Source organism: Lemur catta, chromosome 8, assembly GCF_020740605.2.
Source record: "Lemur catta isolate mLemCat1 chromosome 8, mLemCat1.pri, whole genome shotgun sequence".
Lineage (NCBI taxonomy): Eukaryota > Metazoa > Chordata > Mammalia > Primates > Lemuridae > Lemur > Lemur catta.
Genome location: NC_059135.1, coordinates 10543954 through 10566645, shown reverse-complemented (window position 1 = coordinate 10566645; position 22692 = coordinate 10543954). Strand labels below are relative to the sequence as shown.

At 40.8% G+C, this 22692-nt stretch overlaps 1 protein-coding gene across 1 annotated transcript in view; it reads right to left on the bottom strand.

Annotated features, from left to right (window-relative positions):
* The window catches only part of COL4A4 (collagen type IV alpha 4 chain), a gene marked incomplete at its 5' end in the record, with an annotated part of 102147 nt that extends 79485 nt beyond the window's left edge, over nt 1-22662 (bottom strand). The window contains 3 exons of the mRNA XM_045560276.1: nt 13984-14061; nt 20011-20053; nt 22568-22662. Of these exons, the coding sequence (XP_045416232.1) occupies nt 13984-14061; nt 20011-20053; nt 22568-22662 (216 nt within the window). The remainder of the gene's footprint in view (nt 1-13983; nt 14062-20010; nt 20054-22567) is intronic.
* Nucleotides 22663-22692: the final 30 nt, after the last annotated feature.

The following is a 22692-nucleotide window of genomic DNA, read 5'->3' as shown; positions in this document are numbered from 1 at the left end:
GCTCCCCCTAGTGGCAGATCAAGCAACCACAGAAGCACACACTCCCAGGCTTGCAGGCACCAACCAGCTGCAATCTATCTTACCCTTACCCCCACCTGAAAGGGGAACAGGGTCCAAGCTAATCTCGGTAGTGGCAAGACCCTTCCCCAAAATCAGGGCATTTGTATATGCCATCCAGGGGACCAGAGCATAAAACAGAGATATCAGATTACCTTAATAACTGGCTCCTCCACACAAACTACAATCAACAACAGAGAGGGTAACCCCATAGCCTAACACAATGTCCTCCATCTCAAGCTACTAGAGGGCAGTGGAGTCATACACACAAGTGTGATGTGTGTTATCAACACCCCACTGACTGAGCTGGACAGATCCTCCAAGCAGAAAATAAGCAAAGAAAAAATGGACTTAAACAGAGCTCTAGAACAAATGGGTCTAACAGACATCTACAGAACATTCCACCCAAAGAAAGCCAAATATACATTCTTCTCATTAGCTCATGGAACTTTCTCTAAAATCGATCCCATCCTAGGCCACAAATCAGATCTCAACAAAGTTTAAAAAATAGAAATTATACCATGTATCTTCTCAGACCACAGTGTAAATCGGAGATCAATTCCAACAGAAACACTCACCACTTCACAAAGTCATGGAAATTAAACAATTGATTGCTGAGTGACTATTGGATCAAGGGGTAGATACAGACAGAAATCAAAAAATTCTTTGAACTAAGTGATAACGGGGACAACAAAAGCACTCCTGAGGGGAAAACTAAGCATTAAATGCTCACATCCAAAAGACAGAAAGGTAACAAATCAACAAACTAGTAAACCATCTCAAAGAACTAGAAAAGGAAGAGCAAATTAATTCTAAACCTAGCAGAAGAAAAGAAATAACTAAGATCAGAGCAAAACTAAACGAAATTGAGAAAAAAAGAGCTATACAGAAGATTAATAAACCAAAAGTTGGTTTTTTGAAAAGATAAACCAAATTGACAGCCCTCTTGCTAGATTGACAAGAACTAGAAAGGAAAGGACTCTAATAAACTCAATTAGAAAGGAAAAAGGAGAGGTCACTACAGAGATCACAGAAATACAAAACATTATCTTTGAATACTATAAAAATCTATATGTCACAAAACTACAAAACATGGAAGAAATGAACAAATACTTAGAAACACATGATCTTCCTAGGCTCAATCAGGAAGAAATAGAATTCCTGAACAGACCAATATCAAGCACAGAAATTGAAGCAGCAATCAAAAATCTAAAAGGTCCCGGACAGATGGGTTCACACCTGAATTTTACCAAACTTACAAAGAAGAACTCATACTTATACTGCAGAAATTATTCCACAACATTGAGAAGGATGGTATCCTCCCCAACTCATTCAATGAAACCAATATCACCTTGATACCAAAGCCAAGAAAAGACACAACAAAAAAGAAAACTACAGACCAGTATCCCTCATGAATATAGAAGCAAAATCCTCAACAAAATCTTAGTAAACCAAATCAAACAGCACATCAAAAAATAATTCATCATGAGCAGGTGAGCTGTATCCCAGAGATTCAAGTTTGATTCAACATATGCAAATCTATACATGCAATTCACCACATAAATAAAAGAACAAAGACCATGTGATTCTCTCAATAGACACAGAAAAAGCATTTGACAGAATCCAGCACACTTCTATGATAAAAATTCTTAACAAAATAGGCATAGACGGAACATAACTTAAAATTATTAAAGCCATATACGATAAACCCACAGCCAATATCATACTGAATGGAGAAAAATTGAAAGCATTCCCGCTTAGAACTGGAACCAGACAAGGTTGCCCACTATCTCCACTTCTATTCAACATAGTGCTGGAAGTCCTTACCAAAGCAATCAGACAAGAGAGGTGTCTGAATGAGAGCAGAAGAGGTCAAACTCTCACTTTTTGCTGATGATATGATATTATATCTAGAAAATCCAACCAAGAGACGCCTGGAATTGATAAATGAATTGAGTAAAGTCTCAGAATACAAAATTAATGCACACAGATCAGTGGCATTCATATACGTCAATAACAGTCAAGCCAAAAATCAAATCAAAGACGCAACACCTTTCACAATAAACATCAAAGAAAATTAAATATTTAGGAATACATTTAATGAAGGAGGTGAGAGACATATATAGGGAGAACTACGAAACACTGAGAAAATAAATCATAGAAAATGTAAACAGATGGAAAACCCTACCATGCTCATGGATTGGCAGAGTCAATATTACTAAAATGTCCATACTACCTAAAGTGATCTACAGAATTAATGCAATCCCTATCAAAATACCATCATCATTCTTTACAGATCTAGAAAAAATAATTCTATGGTTTGTATGGAACCAGAAAAGACTTCATATAGTCAAAGCAATCTTAAGCAAAAAGAACAAATTGGGAGGCATCAGTCTACCAGACTTCAAGCTTTACTACAAGGCTATAGTAACAAAAATAGCAAGGTACTGGCACAAGAACAGAGATATAGACCTTCTGCACAGGACTGAGAACCCAGATATAAAACCATCCTCATATTGTCATCTAATCTTTGACAAAGCAGACAAAAATATACATTGGGGAAAAGAATCTCTATTCAATAAATGGTGCTGGGAAAACTGGATAACCACATGCAGAAGATTGAAACTGGATCCCCACCTCTCACCTCTCACCTCTCACAAAAATCAACTCATGATGGATAACAGACTTAAACCTAAGGTGTGAAACCTTAAAAACTCTGGAAGAAAATGTTGGGAAAACTCTTATAGACATTGGCCTAGTCAAAGAATTTATGAAGAAGACCCACAAAACAATCACAGCAGCAACAAAAATACATAAATGGGACCTGACCAAATTAAAAAACTGCACAGCCAAAGAAACTATCATTAGAGCAAATAGACAACCTACAGAATTGGAGAAAATATTTGCATTCTTCACATCCGATAAAGGGCTGATAATAAGAATCTATATATAACTTAAGAAAATTACCAAGAAAAAATCAAACAACCTCATCATTAAATCGGCAAAGGACTTGAACAGAAACTTTTCAAAAGAAGACAGAATAATGGCCAGCAAACATATACAAAAGTGCTCAACATCTCTAATCATTAGGGAAATGCAAATCAAAACCACAATGAGATATCACGTAATTCAAGTGAGAATGGCTTTAGCAAAAAGTCCCCAAACAACAAATGCTGGCATGGATGTGGAGAGATTGGAACACTCTTACACTGCTGGTGGGCAAATTACTACAACCCCTGTGGAACGTAATTTGGAGATATCTCAAAGAGCTAAAAATAGAAATACCATTTGATCAAGCAATCCCACTACTAGGCATCTACTCAAAGGAAAAAAAGACATTCCATAATAAAGATATTTGCACTTGAATGTTTACAATAGCACAATTCACAATTGCAAAGATGTGGAAACAAGCCAAGTGGCCATTAATACATGAGCAGATTAATAAAATGTGGTATATGTATATCATGGAATACTACTCAACTACAAAAAACAACAGTGAACTAGCAGCTCTTATATTATCCTAAATAGAGCTTGAGCCCATCCTTCAAAGTGAAGTATCACAAGAATAGAGCTTACAAGTAAATATTTAGGCTTACTTTTTTATAGGGCTACAATAGAATTAACTTTGGGATGAACAGACATAAACAGCAGCCCCATAAAAGACATTTTTATAACTAGATAATTATTAAATAATCACGGGAATTTTACATCATTTAAAAAAATCTTTAAAGAAATAGTTCATCCACTCCTAAGCCTGTGCTTTCTACCCATGAACAATAACATAGTATAAAATATGGCAGATTCAGTTTAGCACAAAGAAAAACTGCTCAATGAAATGACTGACTTTCAGATGCAGTATCCCTGTTTTTTTTTTTGTTTTTTTTTTTGTTTTTTTGGCTACTGTGTGCACAGGATTGCCTCTGTGGTTTATAACTTTCAGTTTGAGACGGTGAAGTCAAAAAACAGATCCACTGAATCCAGAAATGACAATCAGCTTGACAGCTGAGAACACTCTGGCACGCCATGTGAAGCCACTAGATCATCTCTTTCTTTCTACTCAAAGGCCAAATTGACACGTGTCATCAGACCTGTTATTTGTGTCTCCCTGCTGCAGCAGCAGGCTCCCAGGCCAGCTGTACAAATAAAGGATGAAGGAGATCAGAGTGGACACAGAATTGCACGCCTCCCTACCCTCTGAGGCCAGGGCATTCCTTTAGGATTTTGTCCCTCGTTGATTGTCTAAGTCAGGAGCATCTCTTGAGCAGGGCTAAGATCAAATTACTTTTATTTCACAACAAATTAGTAGAAGGGACCAGAACATAAGAAGATATGTATGGAAGATTTTAAAACCAAAATCTTCAAATCAGCCTTTTTGGCTACGACTGATCTCCTTGCACCTGGAGACCAAACCCTGTGGGGAATGACAAAAATCTAAGAAATCCTTCATCGTTTTAGCAGTATGAAGATTGGGAGAAATAACTACAAACAGACAACTACCAATACATGTACAACCACACTCTTTATGCAACTACTTGATGCTCTTTCCCAGCTAGAAGCTGAATCAGTGTAAAAGATGTACAAATAAATGGATAAATGATGACTAAATGAACAAGAAAGATGCTTTCATTATACTAATGATAAGGAATTTTCCAAATCACCCTAGCACTCTATGACCATGACACTAGCCATCAAAATTGTCCCAGGAAGGGGAAAGAATTTATGTGTTAAGCTTGGGGAGGTGCCCACCATGCTCCAGACCTTGCACTTAATGCAAACAGAAGCACTGGGAAATGTGGACTACTATCCCCATATAGATAAAGAAAGTTTACTCAGGCGGTATAACGTATTCAATCTCACACACCTAGTAAGCTGGAATTCATACCCAGACCAGTGAGTCTGTCTCCAAAACCTCTCCTCTTCCCACCCCAGCCTGGCACGATGGAGGGTCCTTGCACTAAACCACAGTCACACCGCTTCTGGAGTGACATCTCAATTTCTTCAAGCTTCGTCTTATTTTTATACTTAAAAAAAATATCTGCATGTACTCTATATTCTTTTATGAAGTCTCTTTAGAAAACACGATTGTTAAATTAATCAAAGACCTCTATTTTTGTGGTTCTCAAATCTAATTTTCTAGTCCCATCCTATATCTCCAGCTGTTTTCTAGAAATTTTCTTGGATCTTTTTCCCCTAGTCATTCATACGCATCAGGTCAAAGCTGAGCTCATCCTTCCCACCTCCTCCTTTGCTATCTCTGCGGATGGTGACTCTGTTCTTTCCATTAATGAGGCTCACCACCCAGCTGTTCGCTTCCACTCACCGACTTTCCCTCGTTCTTCAAGCCCTTCCCATGACCAAGTCTGTCACATCTTGCCATGAACCAAAGCTCACGTGTCTGTCTTACTGTCATCCCACTGCCGGACACCTGGGTCCTGGTCTTGCCATCTCTTGCATGGGTTACCCAAGCACCAGCCTCCCTTGCTTCCCTAACCTTGATATTCTCCTCCCTCCCCCATACCACTGTCTACTAATTGTCTTCAGTCCCCATATCCTTGCATCCTCGTGTTCATCAAAGCCTCCAGTGGGTACAATCTCCCTTCCACGGCCCCAGCCAACCTTACCCCTGCAGTTTCCACACCCACACCCTCTGCTCCAATCACACATTTCCCTGAGGTGAGAATAGCCCTTCTTCACCTATAGCTCAAATGCTACTGTCCTCACACCAACAATAGGATAATAATCACAGTAACAATAATAACTGCTACCAGACCCTAGGCAGGACATGACATTCCCATAAATGCTTCTTACACAACGCTGACCACGCTGTAAAGCAGAAAGTCATCCCTGAATCTACTTACTCATCCCCAAAAGCGGAAGCTGAGGCTCAGAGTGTGGCTCTGACTTCAAATTGCTGCTTCCCCTTTTTACCCCAATCTTACGCTCCTCCAGACTCTCATGTGTACCCTAATATAATTAACACCTGAAGAGTCTCGCCACCTATTTCTTATTATTGTCATGTACACGCTACTTTGATTAATATCTGCTTGGGGTGATGTCTTTGGGTAAGCTGCTGAGGCCAGGGATCCATGTACATTTTTATTTCTGCCCCAGCACCTTGGCCACTGTCTTACACATATAAATTCTAAACATATACCCACGGATTGCTTAATAGATTAAAACTTCTGTAGTTAATTAACAAAGGAGCATTTTTTAATGCATCCATCCTTTCTCTGTTTCCCTTGTTATTCTTATTCCATTGTTATTATCTCTTATTTTTTAATTCTTCCCTCCTTTTTAATGCTCAATTGTAATTCAACCAGTAAGACACCAGGTGTCAGTACAACATCACTTAAACCCCGAAACAGGCCTCCATGTGCAGCACTAGCTCTTTTGACAATTCCCCCAGGCTTCTCCCATCACAGGAAAAGGTCTGCTGGGTACCAGGAAGAATTTTAAAAATACATAATGAAAAGGTGTTAGTCAAATAGTAGACAGTCCAAGGAGACTGGACTGCAGAGTCCAGTGGCAGAGGATTTTCTTATCCCTGTTAATGATGAGATAGGGATGAATTGATCAATTTAGCCTGGAGTAACACTAACTGGGGATTTTTAGCTGTAGGAGGCAGCACCGTGCAGAGCCAAGAAGCCTGCACTGAGAACCAGAACACATGGCTTTGCGGCTGAACAATAAGGTCACCCTTGGACCAGGTCACTGAAGAATAGTTTTCCCAGTTTAAAACAAGGCAGTCGTATCACCTGACACCTGCGGTGCTGTGGGAACCGAGTAAGACCGTGCTGAGGGCTCCAGCTAAGCTCCCTGATGAGCTACAAAGCAGCTGACTCTCCCTTATTCTTCCTGCTCTGTTTTCTTGGCCTCCCTGCCCCTCGGCCTTCCCTGGCCTCCTCTTCCTCCTGGTTGGAGACCCCCCTGGGTCCCCTCAGGGCTTTCCTGGCCTCTTCTCACTTTCTCTTGGTCAAACTCCTTGGAATCTGTGGCTATTACCTTAGATGGCCAAAAAAGTGATCAAGTTAGGCACCTTGAGTGGAAGTGTTTACCTTGGGATAAGGAGCACGCAGAGGGACATCTGTCACAGACACAGGAGAGGACGGCGACGTGAACGGGGCAAAGACTGGAGTGAGCAGCCAGGAGCCAAGGAAGCCACACGGCGCTGAGAGCCACCAGAGGCTGGAGGAGGGGACAGAGTCTCCCCAGAGCCTACGGAGGGAGCCCTGCAGTGCCAACGCCTTGCTTTTTGGACTTCAGGCTTCTAGAACTTGTAAGAGAATAAATTTCTGTTGCATTAAACCACCAAGTATATAAAATTTGTTCCAGCAGCCACAGGAACTAATACAATGCTCTTCCTACAGGCTGTGGCCTGGTAACCTCTAATTAATTCCACTGAGTCCAAGCTCAAGTGTGAACCCACAGCTCTCTGACCCCCTGCAGCCCTCATATGAAATTATATGCTCCTGCAAAACCAAGTTAGGGCACCAAATTATCCACACAGGGAGGGTGCAAGGGTCTTGTCTTGTCTTTGCTCTGATGTGTACCAAGCACCTACGAGAGTGCCTGGACCTCACGGGGCAGTGAGAAGTAATAGCTGGAGGGGATCTTGTTTGTCTGTCTTACTGGGCCCTGAGCTCCAGGCTTTGGGGACTTTATTCTTTACCACTGAGGCTTCACACCCCAGCACGTGGCAGGTACTCAGTGGTTATTTGCTGAACGAATGGAAAGGTATCATTATTCATCTCAGTTAAGATTGTATGACAGAGAAGTGAAAAAACAAGCATCTTGGAGACATGGTTGTTTCCATGTGGATTTCTTGGCAAATTATTCAAAATGATGTTTGAAAGGAGAAATTTGCTTTCTTTCCTAAAACCTTTATAATTCCACACCTTGGCTAACTCAGTCAGAGGTTACCCTTGCACTAGAGAGGTATTCTTATATTCACTGTTCTCCATGTTGCTTTATAGAAATATTTCCAGAAAAAATGTGCCCTGCCCTTGGGTGCACCTGCATTGCTAGGCCTTATTTCTTGCCAGTAACAAGGCTGCCTCAGCATCGGCAGTGACCCTGCTCCTCTCGAGTTCAGCGTGGCCCCACATTTGCTGAGCTCTGCACCGGGCCGGTCTGGCCCCGGTTCACGCTGGGTCGCAGAGCTCGACAGTTGTTGCTATGGAACTGAACTCCACGGAGGAGACCAAAGACTCTGCTGCAAATCACTGACAATTCAATGAGGTGACTGACCAGAGCAGATACTCTAAAACCTGCCTTCAGGCCCAAACAGCAACTAGGATTCCAAGAGAAAGTTCTGTTATATTAGCTCTATATCTACACTTGGCCTGTTTGGAAAATAAATAATACATTCTACGGTGTAGTAGGCAAATATAAGCTTGCTCTATCTCCTTTCTCACACACAAATGCTGCATTTAAAGAGAGAAGTTTGTCAGCCTACTGAAAGCAAGGTTAGTTGGAGTTATTCTCCTATATATGTATCAGCTACTGCTACTGCTTCTCCCACTATGATTACTAATAGGCTAAATAATATAAAATAACAGGCAGGGATCCTTCCTCTACCTCTCCAGGCCTTCTGAACCCTTTTTGGAAATACTTCCTCAAGCACCTACATAGGATATCCTGCAGCTGAAGATTCATCCTTTAACTTTTACAAGTTTTCCATTCTTCAAAAGTCAAGATTACTATTCCTGACAAGGGGGGGACACTTTAACAAGCTGAGCCAGAGTTGTAAACTGGAAGCTGGTGGCTAAATTCCACTAGGAAATTGGTTTAATTGTCAGGCACTAATAATTTTTGGATTTACGTTTTAGAAAAAGCATGAATTCTGAAGCCTTTACAGGACAAATACCTTGTCCAGCTCCTCACAGCCCCCAGTGTGATGGCCTCATCCTGAGCCCCCAAACTCAGGTTACCTCCTGTCTCCTAAAGCCTTCTGATCCACCCCCTCAGACAGGGACTTCATTCATCAGGGAATTCTCCATCAGCCACACAAGAAGCCAGAGAGTTCTTGGAGAAGAAAGATGTGGCAAGAAAAACAAAAAGCCTGAAACCAAAAGCTCAGGGGTTGGGGACAGACCAACTTTGCCAACTTTCAGTTGTCACTGGACCTTGTTTACATCGAAATAGAACATAATTAACTTACATGAACTTTGGGACGTACAAATTATTGCTCTGAACCATTACCCAGCTACAGTTAGAAAGTATCCTAAAACACAGCTGTGTGAGTGATAAAGAGATTGAGTTCTAGAACTCTGAGTGCAAATAATTTAATGAAATGAAAAACATTAACAGTAATTAAAATTTCCCAAGTAAATTCCATTTTTATCATTGAATGCAGGGACGAATGAAGGAGATTACAGGAAAAACACTTCACATTGTTTTAGTGATTTGAAATTCCCAAAAGGAAGAGTGACTCCCTAATGTTTGATTTTGGTTTTCAAACCAAAAGCTGTAAGACAGTTCTTGAACTGTAAGCCATTTGACCTCCTTGTTTGTAAAATCACCACATCACAAGGTTTTGTGATTTCACCATTGCTGAACTCCCTTGAATGAAGAACAATGTGGATCTATTTTATTCTAGGGAAAAAACTATAGAAGGTGTCTTTATTATTATCCTAGTTACTAAAGTAAAACTTATAAAAGCCCCTCATCCTAGTTTGTAAGGACATGTCATTTTCCCTGCAAGGAGACAACCATTAAATATATAAGAGCTTCCTCTCCTGAAACTGACAAAGAATAATATAGAATCCTGCCCAATGCCACCTCATTCACACCCCTAGAGAGGGACTAAGAGGTTCAGGGAAATGTTAGAGCATAGGCACAAGTCATTTTGGAAACCAATTGAATAGCTGTCATATGCGAACATCCTGTTTCAGAGAACCACAGGATACTAGAGCTGAGGAGGACAGACCAGCCCCCTAGCACAAACCCTCATTTCCCAGGTGAGGGCCCTGAACCCAGAAAAGGTCAAAGGGGTAAGCTCCTGTCTCCTACCCTCAGCAGAGCTCTTTCCAGGTTGCCATTGTGCCTTTAAGACATCTGAGCATAGCAACAGTCTTATTTGTTGCTGCCACTCAAAGTGCTTGTTTCTAACCCTACCTGAAATTCACAAGGGAATTTGAACTATGTGAGATTATTCATTTCATAACAGGCTTAAATGCTAGTATGAAAGAAAGACCTTCTCTTGGGTACAGCAGGCTCCCCACGAGTCCCCTGCATGCTAGCCTGGCCACCAGCTCAGGCTCCCAAATTCTGTCCACGCTGGAGCTTGAATTTTAATTTATTGATTTATATGTACTAACTGCCTATTATGCGCTATCTACTGTGATAATCTCAAATAAGTGAAAAAAAAAAATGATGCCCTAGTTCCCAGAGGGGAGAAACAATTGTAGGTAAATTACATTTCTAGAGTGTCCACTATGGGTCAGGTGTCAGGATTAACTTCTTACTCATGTTCTCAGACACCCTTTGGGGAGCATGCGCTTGCAATCTAATTCAGAGGGTCGGGCGCATCCACACGCACGCCCAACCAGAGCTACAGGACAGGGCAGGAGACTGCAACGGAAGACAGCCAGGTGATAGCCTGCAAGCAGTCCCACGAGGGAAACCTGGCACTGGCTGGGAGAGCAGGAAGGACTATGGGTGCGTCTCTGCTGAGCTCCTTTGGGAAGGGCAGGAGAGACAGGCGGAGTGGAAGTGGGACGGCATTCAGAGGAGGGTGGAGGAGTGGGATACTCAGACTGTCTTCCGGAGGGAGGAAGCAGCCCATCTGCTGTAGCAGGAGAGGTCAAAGGGACAGCAACAGGATAGCAGATGAAAACACAAGTAGAGACCAGACCTGTGGGCCTCCAAACGGTACACTGATGAGGCTGGACTTTATTCTCCATGGCACAGGGCCAGCCTTGCCTGTCCACAATTGCTTTAGACACAGCAGTTTTGGTGTGGGGCTTGATCAAACCACCCACTTGGGGATTAACCCACAAGACAGAAATAATCTCCTTCTTAGGAATGACCAGCTATGCCGTGAATGGGCTGCACAGCCTCAGGGAGCTTCCTCAAGCCTCTGGAATTTGATGTGTTCTTATGTCTATAGCCTACCTGGAGCTGCCACTGCAACGTACAAGGTTGGCTGGCTGCTGAGGACTTGAGAATGCCATCGTCTCAAACCACCTCCCAATTATACACAGGCCATGCTCCCAAATTCTCAGCTGGAAAATGTGTTTGGTCTCGCAGCCTCCCCTTGGGGAAGCCATCCATCTCAGGGAGGGCAGAAGTTCCCGGGTGTGGCACACACAGCTCTCCCTGACCACCCAGAAACAGGGACACACACAGAGCAGAGTACAGCTCAGTCCCAGAGCCTTCATCGTGCAGAGACTGCTTTAACATGCAAGGGCTTGTGCCTGTTTAACAGCCCAAAGACATAGAAGAGAAGGGCCAATGGGGTAAATATGAGGAAACTGAGGCTTGGTCAGATTGAAGTGCCCACGTGAGTTCCCAAAGTGATGCTAAAGCCCAGCTGTTGGAACCTTAGTGTAATCCGCTTTCCATGATCGTGGAGCAAATGAGGCTATTGAAACCAGACACTGGGGTGTGGTTCCTGGCTCTTCTACATCCTAGCAAGATGTTTAGAACTCTTGGGAATTCAGGGTTGCTGTGTTGGCAGATGGAAATAATAATACCTGCCTGGCAGAGCTGTTGTGGGATTACAACAGGGCTTCTTGGCCTTGGCACAGTTGGCATTTGGGGATGGATAATTCTTTGGTGTGCAGGCTGTCCTGCGCATTGTAGGATGTAGAACAGCACCCTTGGCCTCTACCCACTAGAAACAGTAGCACCCTCTGAACCCAGTCGTGAAAACCAAAAATATCGCTGGACATTGCCAGGTGTTCCCCAGGGAAGAGGCAAAATTACCCCCAGCTGAAAACCACTGAATTAGAGGCACTGAGGTTTGTAAAGGCCCACAGCACTGCTGTTAAACAACTCTCAGCCTCATTTAAATTGGAAGACCAACCAAGCTGGCCTTATCAAAGCAACTGGTCCTCTTACTTTTGTGGTCTCCCCATTCTCTTCCTGCCACAGAGCTGATCAAATCTTTTGTCTTGGGCCTCAAGCTCAAAGGTCTTGAAGTTTAGATACACTGAAGTTTTTTTTTCCTTTTTGCATTTGTACAGTCTTGTTATGTTTATATTAATAGCCTCATAAAAAGGCCACGATTTTTTCCTAAATAATTTGTACGTTTACATGGAAATACTAAAGCACTTCTTAAATTGCTAGGTTTTACTGTCCTAACTTTGTTTCCTTGCAGCTTCACTTTTTAAATTATACTGTGAAAGTGGATGGAAAAAGATCAAGATAAATTCCGATGACCAAAATTTTTGATGTATTGAAGAAGAAACAAAGCAGTTTAAGCACCAAGAGATTTGCCATAACCTATACTCAATAAGGTACCTTCTTATAGTAAAACACCTCAAAAAAGGAACCCCACACATACCGCACACCCACTGTGTGAGCATAAATCAATACGGGGGGAAAATACATGGTCCCTTCTTTCAGGAAGGTAATGTTTTGCATCCTCCTAGACTGCTCTTTAGTGAATTGTGCTTTTTGAATGTCATGCACAACCCAGCAGGATTGATTTGAACACTGTTATGGATTGAACATTTGTGTTCCCCCCCAAACTGATATGTTGAAATCCTAACCTCCAGTGTCATAGTATTAGGAACTGGAGTCTTTGGTAGGTAATTATGTCGTCAGAGTGGAGCTCTCAGGAATGGGGTTAGTGCCCCTAAAAATTGGACCCCACAGAGCTCTTTCTCTCTACCATGCGAGAATATAATGAGGAGACAGCCACCTGCCAGCCAGGAAGAGGGCGCTCATCAGACACTAAATCTGCTGGCACCTTGACCTTGGACTTCCCAGCCTCCAGAAGCGTGTGAGAAATAAATTTCTGTTGTTTAAGCCACTCGGTCTATGGTATTGTGCTATAGCAGCCTGAATGGATTAAGAGACATTTCAAAAGAATCATTGATCTGACTCAAAAATTGGTCAAACCTTCTAAAGCACACTCTTTTTTTTATGAAATTGTGGGAGTCATTTTAATTAAAGAATTGTTTGATCTAATACTTCATCACAAATGAATTAACAGGCTGCCAACTGCTGCTGTCAGAAGATAGGGGAGATGTTAATAAATGTTCAAGAGACCTGACAGACAGTAACCAAGAGAGTTCTTGTGCTTTGCAGAACAGAGAATCTAGCACAGTTCTCAGGAGCTCTGTTCTGGGCGGACCTGAGCAAGACACTGACCTGCTCTGTGCTTTGGTCTCCCGCGGTGAAAAAAAAAAAAAAAAGGTGGTTTGATAAGATGACTGTTGTGAGAAGTCAATGAGCTAAAGCATTTGGAGTGCATAGAACAGTGCCTGGCACATAAAAAGCATTCAATAAATGTAGCTATTCAATTATAACACTATTCCACATGTTTCAATAGGTACCATCAAAAAAAAAAAAGTTTTGTGACCAAATGTCTGGAAAGACTAAAAGTTAAATAGCTTTTGTTTTTCTCCACTTACTGCAGTACTTCTCAGAGCTGTTAAGATGCTGATATATCAAGATGGTGACCATCCAGTATGTACCATTTAACACCAGGACCCTTTCTTCACAGGGCAACTTATAAGACTAGTGTTATGTATACAACATTGGGTGAATCACTGCTTCCTAGACTGTCTTCTAAGCCTGACACACAGTCAACTATAATTGGGAATGCTTACAAGAATGTGAAAAACTTTGATTGCAAAAAAAATACAAATTACCAATGGCCAAAACATGTTAAAGGTCTGGGACTGCTTACTGTCAAATATTCACAAGGGCTCAAAATTGAGGTTTGCTGCCCATGTTGGTGTTTACATCACTTACCCGAGACCCCTTTTGAGGAAAGCACTGGCAAACAGAGCAATCTCTTCCTCCGCAAGGACCAATGTATTTCTTTCCACTCTGGAAGGTGAAACATCTTATTTAGTATATCAGTCACATCACTCATTTGGGCACATAATATACACATTATGACAAGCACTCTTGGTCTACCTAACTAATGAGAATTCCCACTATGCATTTACCTCTGAATCCATGAGAAGAACAGACTAATATTAATATGTAAAAAGGTGAGGAATTGACACTGCATCTTAATAAAAAGGAGGCTTGATTATATGAGTAAGAAGCTTCCAAAACTGAGGACACTGGAGGGAAAAAAAAGCCCCTTCTAAAGCCATTTGGCTTTAACTAGAATCTTCTGCAATTTCTCTCTCCTGGTAAGAATTAATTTACTAAGTTGTGAACAATCTTACAGTGTAAACTGTGTAGTTAGGCAAGTCGTAAGTACACAGTGAGTCTACTTTCAATGAAAAGCTTGGCTTTTTTTTTCAGGACCCCTTTGCTTTCCCTCCAAGATCAGCAAGGGCATGTCTCCCTCATCAAATTGTCCTTCCTAGGAAAATTCTCCACTTACAGCCTTGGGCCTCAGATGCAAATTGGTCTTTCTACAACTTGGTGAGATTCCAAGATGGTTTCTCTAATGTGTTTCTCAACCAGAAAGCTCCTGAACTTGCATCATTTGGGCCCTTTCCCCACTTTTAGCTAACTTTTCTTCAATACTCTCTTTGAAGAGTCACCGCCACCCCGATATACACACACACACACACACACACACACACACACACACATGCCCTTAGGGAAGAATCAGCACTTGGTCCTCATGAATTCGCATCATCTATAGCCAGAGTCATTAGCCACTTCAATGTAAAAGTACAGTCCCAGAGTCAGTATGTCCATAAGTGGATCAACGACACCCAGAGCCCCTGAGGCACCTGCATCCGTGCAATGTGGTGAGCACTGAGCGTTCATTCCCAGGTGGGGCTGCGGGCTGGGAAGGAGGGCTAGTTGAGGCCCCCACATAGTGGTAAAAGCAGATCTTGGTGCTAGGCCTTGAGAACATGAGTAGGAAGATCAAGAAGGCATCAGAAATAAACTTTGCCTGGTTCATGGTCTTGCCTAGTCCAGCCCTCACTGCACCATTTATATATTAATCACACATTTTTATAAGTAATAGATATTTTCCAACTTAAGGCTATAAACTTAAGCCTTTAGTCCAATGTATAATGGGAAAACATAAAACAACTAAAACTTTATAGAACTTTATAGTTCTCATATATACAAGACATACACATATACATATATACCTATGTGCATAGATACATGTGAATGAATGTGAATATATGAATATACATATAGGTATATATAAATATGGTAAGGAGTCTATCCAGCATATATTTTTTTCTTTTCAATCACACAATTTATACTTCTTTTTTGAAGAAAAATATGCTCAGACACAATCCAAAAGAAACTGTCTTTAAGCATTAATTTAAAAAAGACATCTTTATAAACAAAATTCTCATGAGTCATTAAAAGTATATAAGAATTTGAAGCTTGACAAGAGCCAAGCAATTAGATAATTTAAGATTAAAAAATGTATTTGGAGTTTCAGAAATATATTCCTCTTGAGTTTTGAGTAACATTGTTATCTACAAATGCAGAAATATTAAGTTCAAAACCCTGATAAGGTTAAAAAAAATTAAATACATGGGGCCAGGTCAGGACAACATGAAAGCACTTGAAGTAACTAACCTGAATACTTGGGTTCATTTAGGGTTGGGCTTCATTACTATGTGTTCACTGAAATATCAAAGCAACCAGAGAAAAAAAGGTCAGCTGATTAGATGGCTTGATAACATGGGCAAGTTGGGTTTTCTTTTTTGTTTGTTTGGGGTTTGTGTGTGTGTGTACTTATTTTTGCCAAGCATCACTGAGATGTTTGCAGCAAAATTACATTTCAGGGAAGAATTCGTTTAAAACAGATTAGCAGATTCTAGTAAAGAAACAGGAATAGTCACATATAAAGCTTTGAGTTAGGCCAGTAAAAGAAAAAAGCAAGAGGTGATTTTAGCCTCTAAAAAGTTTTTCCGCATTAGCATTCCCCAATAAACATTTAAAAGGGGAAGGTGAATTTATACAGGAAGAGTCTGCACCTCAAAGATAGATCGTATAAAAAAAGATAAAGGCGATATCTCAGACAACTACACATTCAAAATATGAACCACATTCACTGGGCGTACACTTACACTCTCAAAAACTCATGTTCCTCTTCTTCAAAGAGAAGAAAGGAAAAGTCACTACCTGCTTACCTGAAATATTTTTTTTTTTTATATATATATATTTTTTTATTTCAGCTCATCATGGGGGTACATAAGTTTAGGTTATATACATTTTCCATGTCCCACCCATCCCCCTGAGTCAGAGTCCCAAGCGCGTCCGTTCTCATTCTCCCGACAGTGCACCTGGCACTCATCATGTAGTCATACCTCCATCCCCTCCCCCCCCCACCTCCCCGGGTCTGCACCTTCAAGCATGACCATTCCCCAGAGGGTGTGCAACGCACTCATCATGTAGGCATACACCCATCCCCTCCCCCCACCCCCCATCCCAGTCTGATATCCAATTGGTATCCTTCCCTGATGTACATTTAGGTGATGATCAGGGAAACCAGTTTTCTGGTGAGTACATGTGATGCTTGTTTTTCCATTCTTTGGATACTTCACTTAGTATAATGGGTTCCAGCTCTCTCCAGGAGAACCAAAGAGATGTCGTATCATTGTTATTTCTTATAGCTGAGTAGTACTCCATGGTATACATATACCACAGTTTACTAATCCATTCGTGGATTGATGGGCACTTGGGTTGTTTCCACATCCTTGCGATTGTAAATTGTGCTGCTATAAACATTCGGGTACAGGTGTTTTTGTTAAAGAATGACTTTTGTTCTTCTGGGTATATGCCCAATAATGGGATTGCTGGATCAAATGGTAGGTCTACTTGAATCTGTTTAAGGTATCTCCATATTGCTTTCCATAGGGGTTGCACTAGTTTGCATTCCCACCAGCAGTGTATGAGTGTTCCTGTCTCTCCGCATCCACGCCAACATGTGTTGTTTTGGGATTTTTTGATAAAGGCCATTCTCACCGGAGTTAAGTGGTATCTCATTGTGGTTTTGATTTGCATTTCCCTGATGATTAGGGATGTTGAGCATTTTTTCATATGTTTTTTGGCCATTCTTATGTCTTCTTTTGAAAAATTTCTATTCATGTCCTTTGCCCATTTTTTGATAGGATTGTTTGATTTTTTCCTGCTGATTTTCCTGAGTTCTAAATAGATTCTTGTTATCAGTCTTTTATCTGATGTGTAGTATGCGAAAATTTTTTCCCATTCTGTAGGCTGTCTGTTTATTTTCATGACTATTTCTTTGGCTGTGCAGAAGCTTTTTAATTTAATCAGGTCCCAGTCGTTTATTTTTGTTGTTGCTGCGATTGCCTTAGGGGTTTTCTTCATAAATTCTTTGCCTAGACCAATGTCCGTAAGAGTCTTTCCTACCAAGAGACTCCTGGAATTAATTAACGAATTCAGTAATGTCTCAGGTTACAAAGTCAATACACACAAATCAGAGGCATTCATATATGCCAATACCATTCAATCGGAGAACCAAATTAAGGACTCAATACCTTTCAAAATAGCAACAAAGAAAATAAAATATCTAGGAATATATTTAACTAAAGAGGTAAAGGACCTCTATAAAGAGAACTATGAAACGCTAAGGAAGGAAATTGCAGAACACGTAAATAAGTGGAAATCCATACCATGCTCATGGATTGGAAGAATTAACATCGTTAAAATGTCTATACTACCCAAAGTAATCTATAGATTCAATGCAATTCCTATTAAAATACCAACATCATTTTTCACAGATTTAGAAAAAATAATTATACACTTTGTATGGAATCAGAGAAGACCCCGTATAGCAAAAGCAATCTTAAGCAATAAAAACAAAATGGGAGGTATTGATTTGCCAGACTTCAAACTATACTACAAAGCTGTGGTTCTTAAAACTGCTTGGTATTGGCACAAGGGCAGGGACACAGACCAGTGGAACAGAACAGAAAACCCAAATATAAAATCATCCTCATATAACTATCTAATCTTTGACAAAATAGACAAAAACATACTCTGGGGACAAGAGTCCCTATTCAATAAATGGTGCTGGGAAAACTGGATAGCCACATGTAGAAGACTGAAACAGGACCCACAGATTTCACCTCTCACAAAAATTAAATCACGGTGGATAACAGATTTAAACCTGAAATATTTTTAAACAAATATTTGTCACGTAGAAAGTTCAAGAGAAGAAGTCCTTAATTTCTAGAAGATTAATAATCTGTCCTACATTTGTGCCTCTATTTTATTTTTTGAAAAACAAATAATATAGGCATATGATTTTTTAAAATTTCAAATAGTGCAGAAGCGTATAATAGAAGAAATTTTCTCTGCCAACCCTGGCCCCAAGTTCCCTCCCATATAGGGCCTTTTTTTCAACTTTGTATTTGGTCATTAATAAGCGTAATTCACACAATGATCACACACACACACACACACACACACACACACACACACACACACTCTTTTGGTGATTTTGAACTTGTTTTTTTTTTACCCTAATGGCTTATTGCTCTGTACTTTGCTGTTTCACATACTTTTAAGTCTTCAAAATCCTTCTGAAGTCATGCATGTGGCTACCCCTCATACCAAGAACCTGTTTAGCCAATCCCTACTGATGGTCATGTCAGTGGCTCCTTTCTTTCGCTACTGAATGCTACCCTGCAACTAGTATTCTTGTGCATATTTATCTTTGTGCATAAGTCAAAATAAATATGTAAGATAAATTTCAAAAAGATACATTCGTATGCCAATAAGTATATATTATACCAATTTGTACTGCTACCTTTAAAACACAACTATAGCCATTCTCTGTGAAATCTCTAGAATCTCCGCATACTCCTACCACAATCTGGTAGGAGGGTCCAGGATAGAACAATCTTTGGTTCAGGAATTACATTTACTCATATGGAACATAAGAAATAAAAGAAGTAAAATTTAAGACTCTGCAGATTTGTATAACAGAAAAAAAGAATGATGCAAAAATAAACTTAGAAAAAATTAGGTAGGAGAAGTAGAAAAATATACACATGTATATATCACAGTGTGTTTCCCCTCATTATTTCAGGTGATGGTCTCCAATGCATGTGAACTAAGTTAGGCAAGTCTTACCCCCACTTAACAGAGGAGATAACTAAGTCTTAGACACGTTAAAGGCTGAATCATCAGCAGAACCAAGAACCAAGGGCTCCTCATTCCTTGATTTAGGTATTTCTGCTCCCAACTAATTTAAAAAGAAGAAGAAGAAGGTAACCTTCTGTTTTGATTTGCTTAGAAAAGCCCTGTGATAACTGGAATTACTCAAATTGGATTGGGGGAATCCAAGCTGGAGGTTTCTGACAGATTGAGATGTGTTCACTAGAATGATTTAAACTAGTTCAATTGTCTCAAGAGCAATCTGAGTTGCAGGCAACCCATAATGGGATTTCCCAGAACCTGAGGTTGGATTTAATAACTTCGATTCTTTTGAGGAAGCAGAAGGAAGACAGCTTATTACAGAATGTCCTAGGCTTATCTTTCTTCAGCACTAGAATGTTCACATTTAATCTTATACCTCTTGATTTCACCTTGAAATAACCCAGCTGCTTTCTGCCTTGTCTCCAAAAACATCTTTAAGAAAGGGTTATGTTAGTTACAAAATAAGGAAATCTCCAATACCTAGGCAATTCAGTAAGCAGTCTTGACTATAAAATATAAAAGAAACCTCAGAGTTTCTTTAGTCCAACCCACCATTCTATAGATGAGAAAACTGAGTCCCAGAGAGTGACTTATTTGAAATTATAACAGAAACCATGCATTCAATAAAGCGATTTTTCAACATGCAATCAGAGCAATGAATGTACTCACCCCATAAACATGTTGTGCAGAAAAAAGAATAAGTATCAGTGACCTACAGAAAAACAAAAATGCAGATTAATTGAAACTGTTCTTTTTCATGTGAAACCAGTTAAAGAGAAAAAGAGCAGAAAGCTTCTATTTCTAACAGGCTGCTGCTACCAGGTGATTTTTCATCAGTGACAAGATAAATGTTTTCCTCTCTCTTCATCATTATCTTTCCTCTTTTTAATTAGCCAAGAAATAGGTACTGAACTCCACAGGTCCTCACTGTGCTAGAAATCATGGGGACACTTTGAAGGTGAGACGTGGATGGATACACAAGTGAAGGGAGATCAATCTTGGAATGGAAACTAAAGGGGACAGGGAAGGAGGCAGCTTTGCTCAGGGACACTGCTGAGACCAGTGCATCCCAGATGCCATTCTGTGGAACCAACTAGAAGGAGGGAGGATGGAAGGAAACCTACCTGGACTAGGAGGATAGCTTGGAGGGGAAGGGAAATAACATAGAATAGTTAAAGTCAGGTAGTCCAGGGCATTATATTTGAGGCAGAAATCTGACTGCGGTAACTTCATTGTTACAAATACATATTATAACAGAGGAGAGATTCAATCAAGAAAAGACCACTAAACATTTGCGCACATTTTCTAGGGTTCATATTTGTCAAAGAGCGCCCACATTCATCATCTTGCTGTGGTTGGAGCTTCAGGTTACATCATCCCCAAGGACAGCAGGAGAACTGGGGCTCAGTCCTGGACTGTGATTTCTCTGCTGCCCTTGTCCCTTGTTCTGCAGAGAGCCTTTTCCTCTCTGAAACCTCACATCCTAACCGAGTCTTCCTTCTCCACCCTCTAGTCCTTCCTCTTGTGCTGAGAGGCTAATAAACACTATAGAAATTTACAGAGCTACGTACCTCATTCCTGACTAGGAACGAGGGAATGGGGGTGAGTCTAGCCCACGCTACTGGCTCCCACACTAAAGTCCCTTCTCCCAGCCATTTTCATGATAATCCCAGTAGCAGCCAGTACACTGGCATTTCAGTGTCGTAACTAGGTAAATTATGAGAAAAATATGAAGCAGGTGTTAAACACTGGGAATAAACTGTTTTAAATCAAGTTGAACTTGTATTTCCAACTACTGCTTGTTAAATGGGTTCTCAACACTTTGGACATTTGTAAATAGGATATGTTGCACCTTATAGCAGCGGTGGCCTCCATATAGAGAACCTCATTAAAATTGAGGGCACAGCGCATTTTTTCCACCTTTTTCAGAAGAGCAAAGTGACTCAGAATGTTGGATAACATGCTCCAAAGGGTGCAGGCAGAGTGGCCCAAGGGGACCAGCTCAGGTCAGGTCTGAATCCCTGTCACCATCTCTCCACCCCGCACTAGGTTAGTCTTCCTGCTGTAGATATTAAAAAGTAAGATCATTCCCTTTTTTTCCTCTAAAAAATCATCCTCAATTAAGATTCTTTTGCAGTTTCCTTTATGTCCACTCCAAATAAGTCAGCCTGGATTGTACTTCTGAAATAAACTCTCTCCTTCCTACCACCCTCTCTTCCTTCACTGCCCATAAATACACCTTCATCATCTTCAAAACTTTTCATATTTTTCAATATTTAACATTTCCCTGTCTTAACTCCCGACATCTTTTTTAGTCTCATTTAACAATCTCATATTGGTTTCCTATTGCTGCTGGAATACATACCACAAACTTGGTGGCTTAAATAACAACACATATTTATGACCGTACAGTTCCGGAGGTCAGAAGTCTGACACGGGTCTCACCGGTGAGCATCAAGGTGTTGGCAGGGCTGTGTTCCTTCTGGAGGTCCCAGGGGAGAACCTGATTCCTTCTCTTCTCTAGATTCTAGAGCCTGCCCACATGCCCACATGTCTTGGCTCTTGGACCCCTGCCAGCCTCAAAGCCAGCAATGGCCAGGTGCATCTCTCTTGCTGCATCCCTCTGGCCTCTGCATCTCCTTCTCTGACTCTGATCTCCTGCCTCCCTCTTTCACCTCTAAGGACACTTGTGATTATACTGGGCACCCACAGATAATCCAGGGTCATCCAAGGGTCAACCTTGGATCACCTGATCAGATTACGGATCACTGATCAGTAATCTCAATTCCATCTGTAATTTTAATTCTCCCTTGCCATGTAACATAATATATTCACAGGCTCCAGAGATTAAGACACGGACATCTTCAGGGGCTGTTAACCTGCACTCATGAAGTGCCTTGTCCTAACTCTACTAGTTATAGGGACCTTGAAAGCTCTGGGCACATAAGGCTTTTGTTATTCAAACTTAGTGAGTGAGAGAAAAATAAACTGGGGCCTTTAGTTGTGCAGTTTCCCATTTGGTGATTACGTGGGTACATTTCAGGGAGAGTAGTGAGGGGCTGGTGTTTAATAACACAAACGGATCACAAAATGGCAGGCATAATCCATAGCTTTCTGTAATGATTTGCCTTTTGACATATGAAACATTCAGATAATTTATACCTATAGAACCAACATGGAGGAGAAATTATTAAATAAAGCAAATGATCATGCTGAGGATACTCACCAGAGATCTGTGGCCAAGGGCTGGGTCCATCTGAAAGAGCCCCTCATCAATACCATGTGCACAGATGACTTCACAGGCAAGTCTTGGTACTTAAAAAAAAATTATGCCAGTCTTCTCTTCTCTTC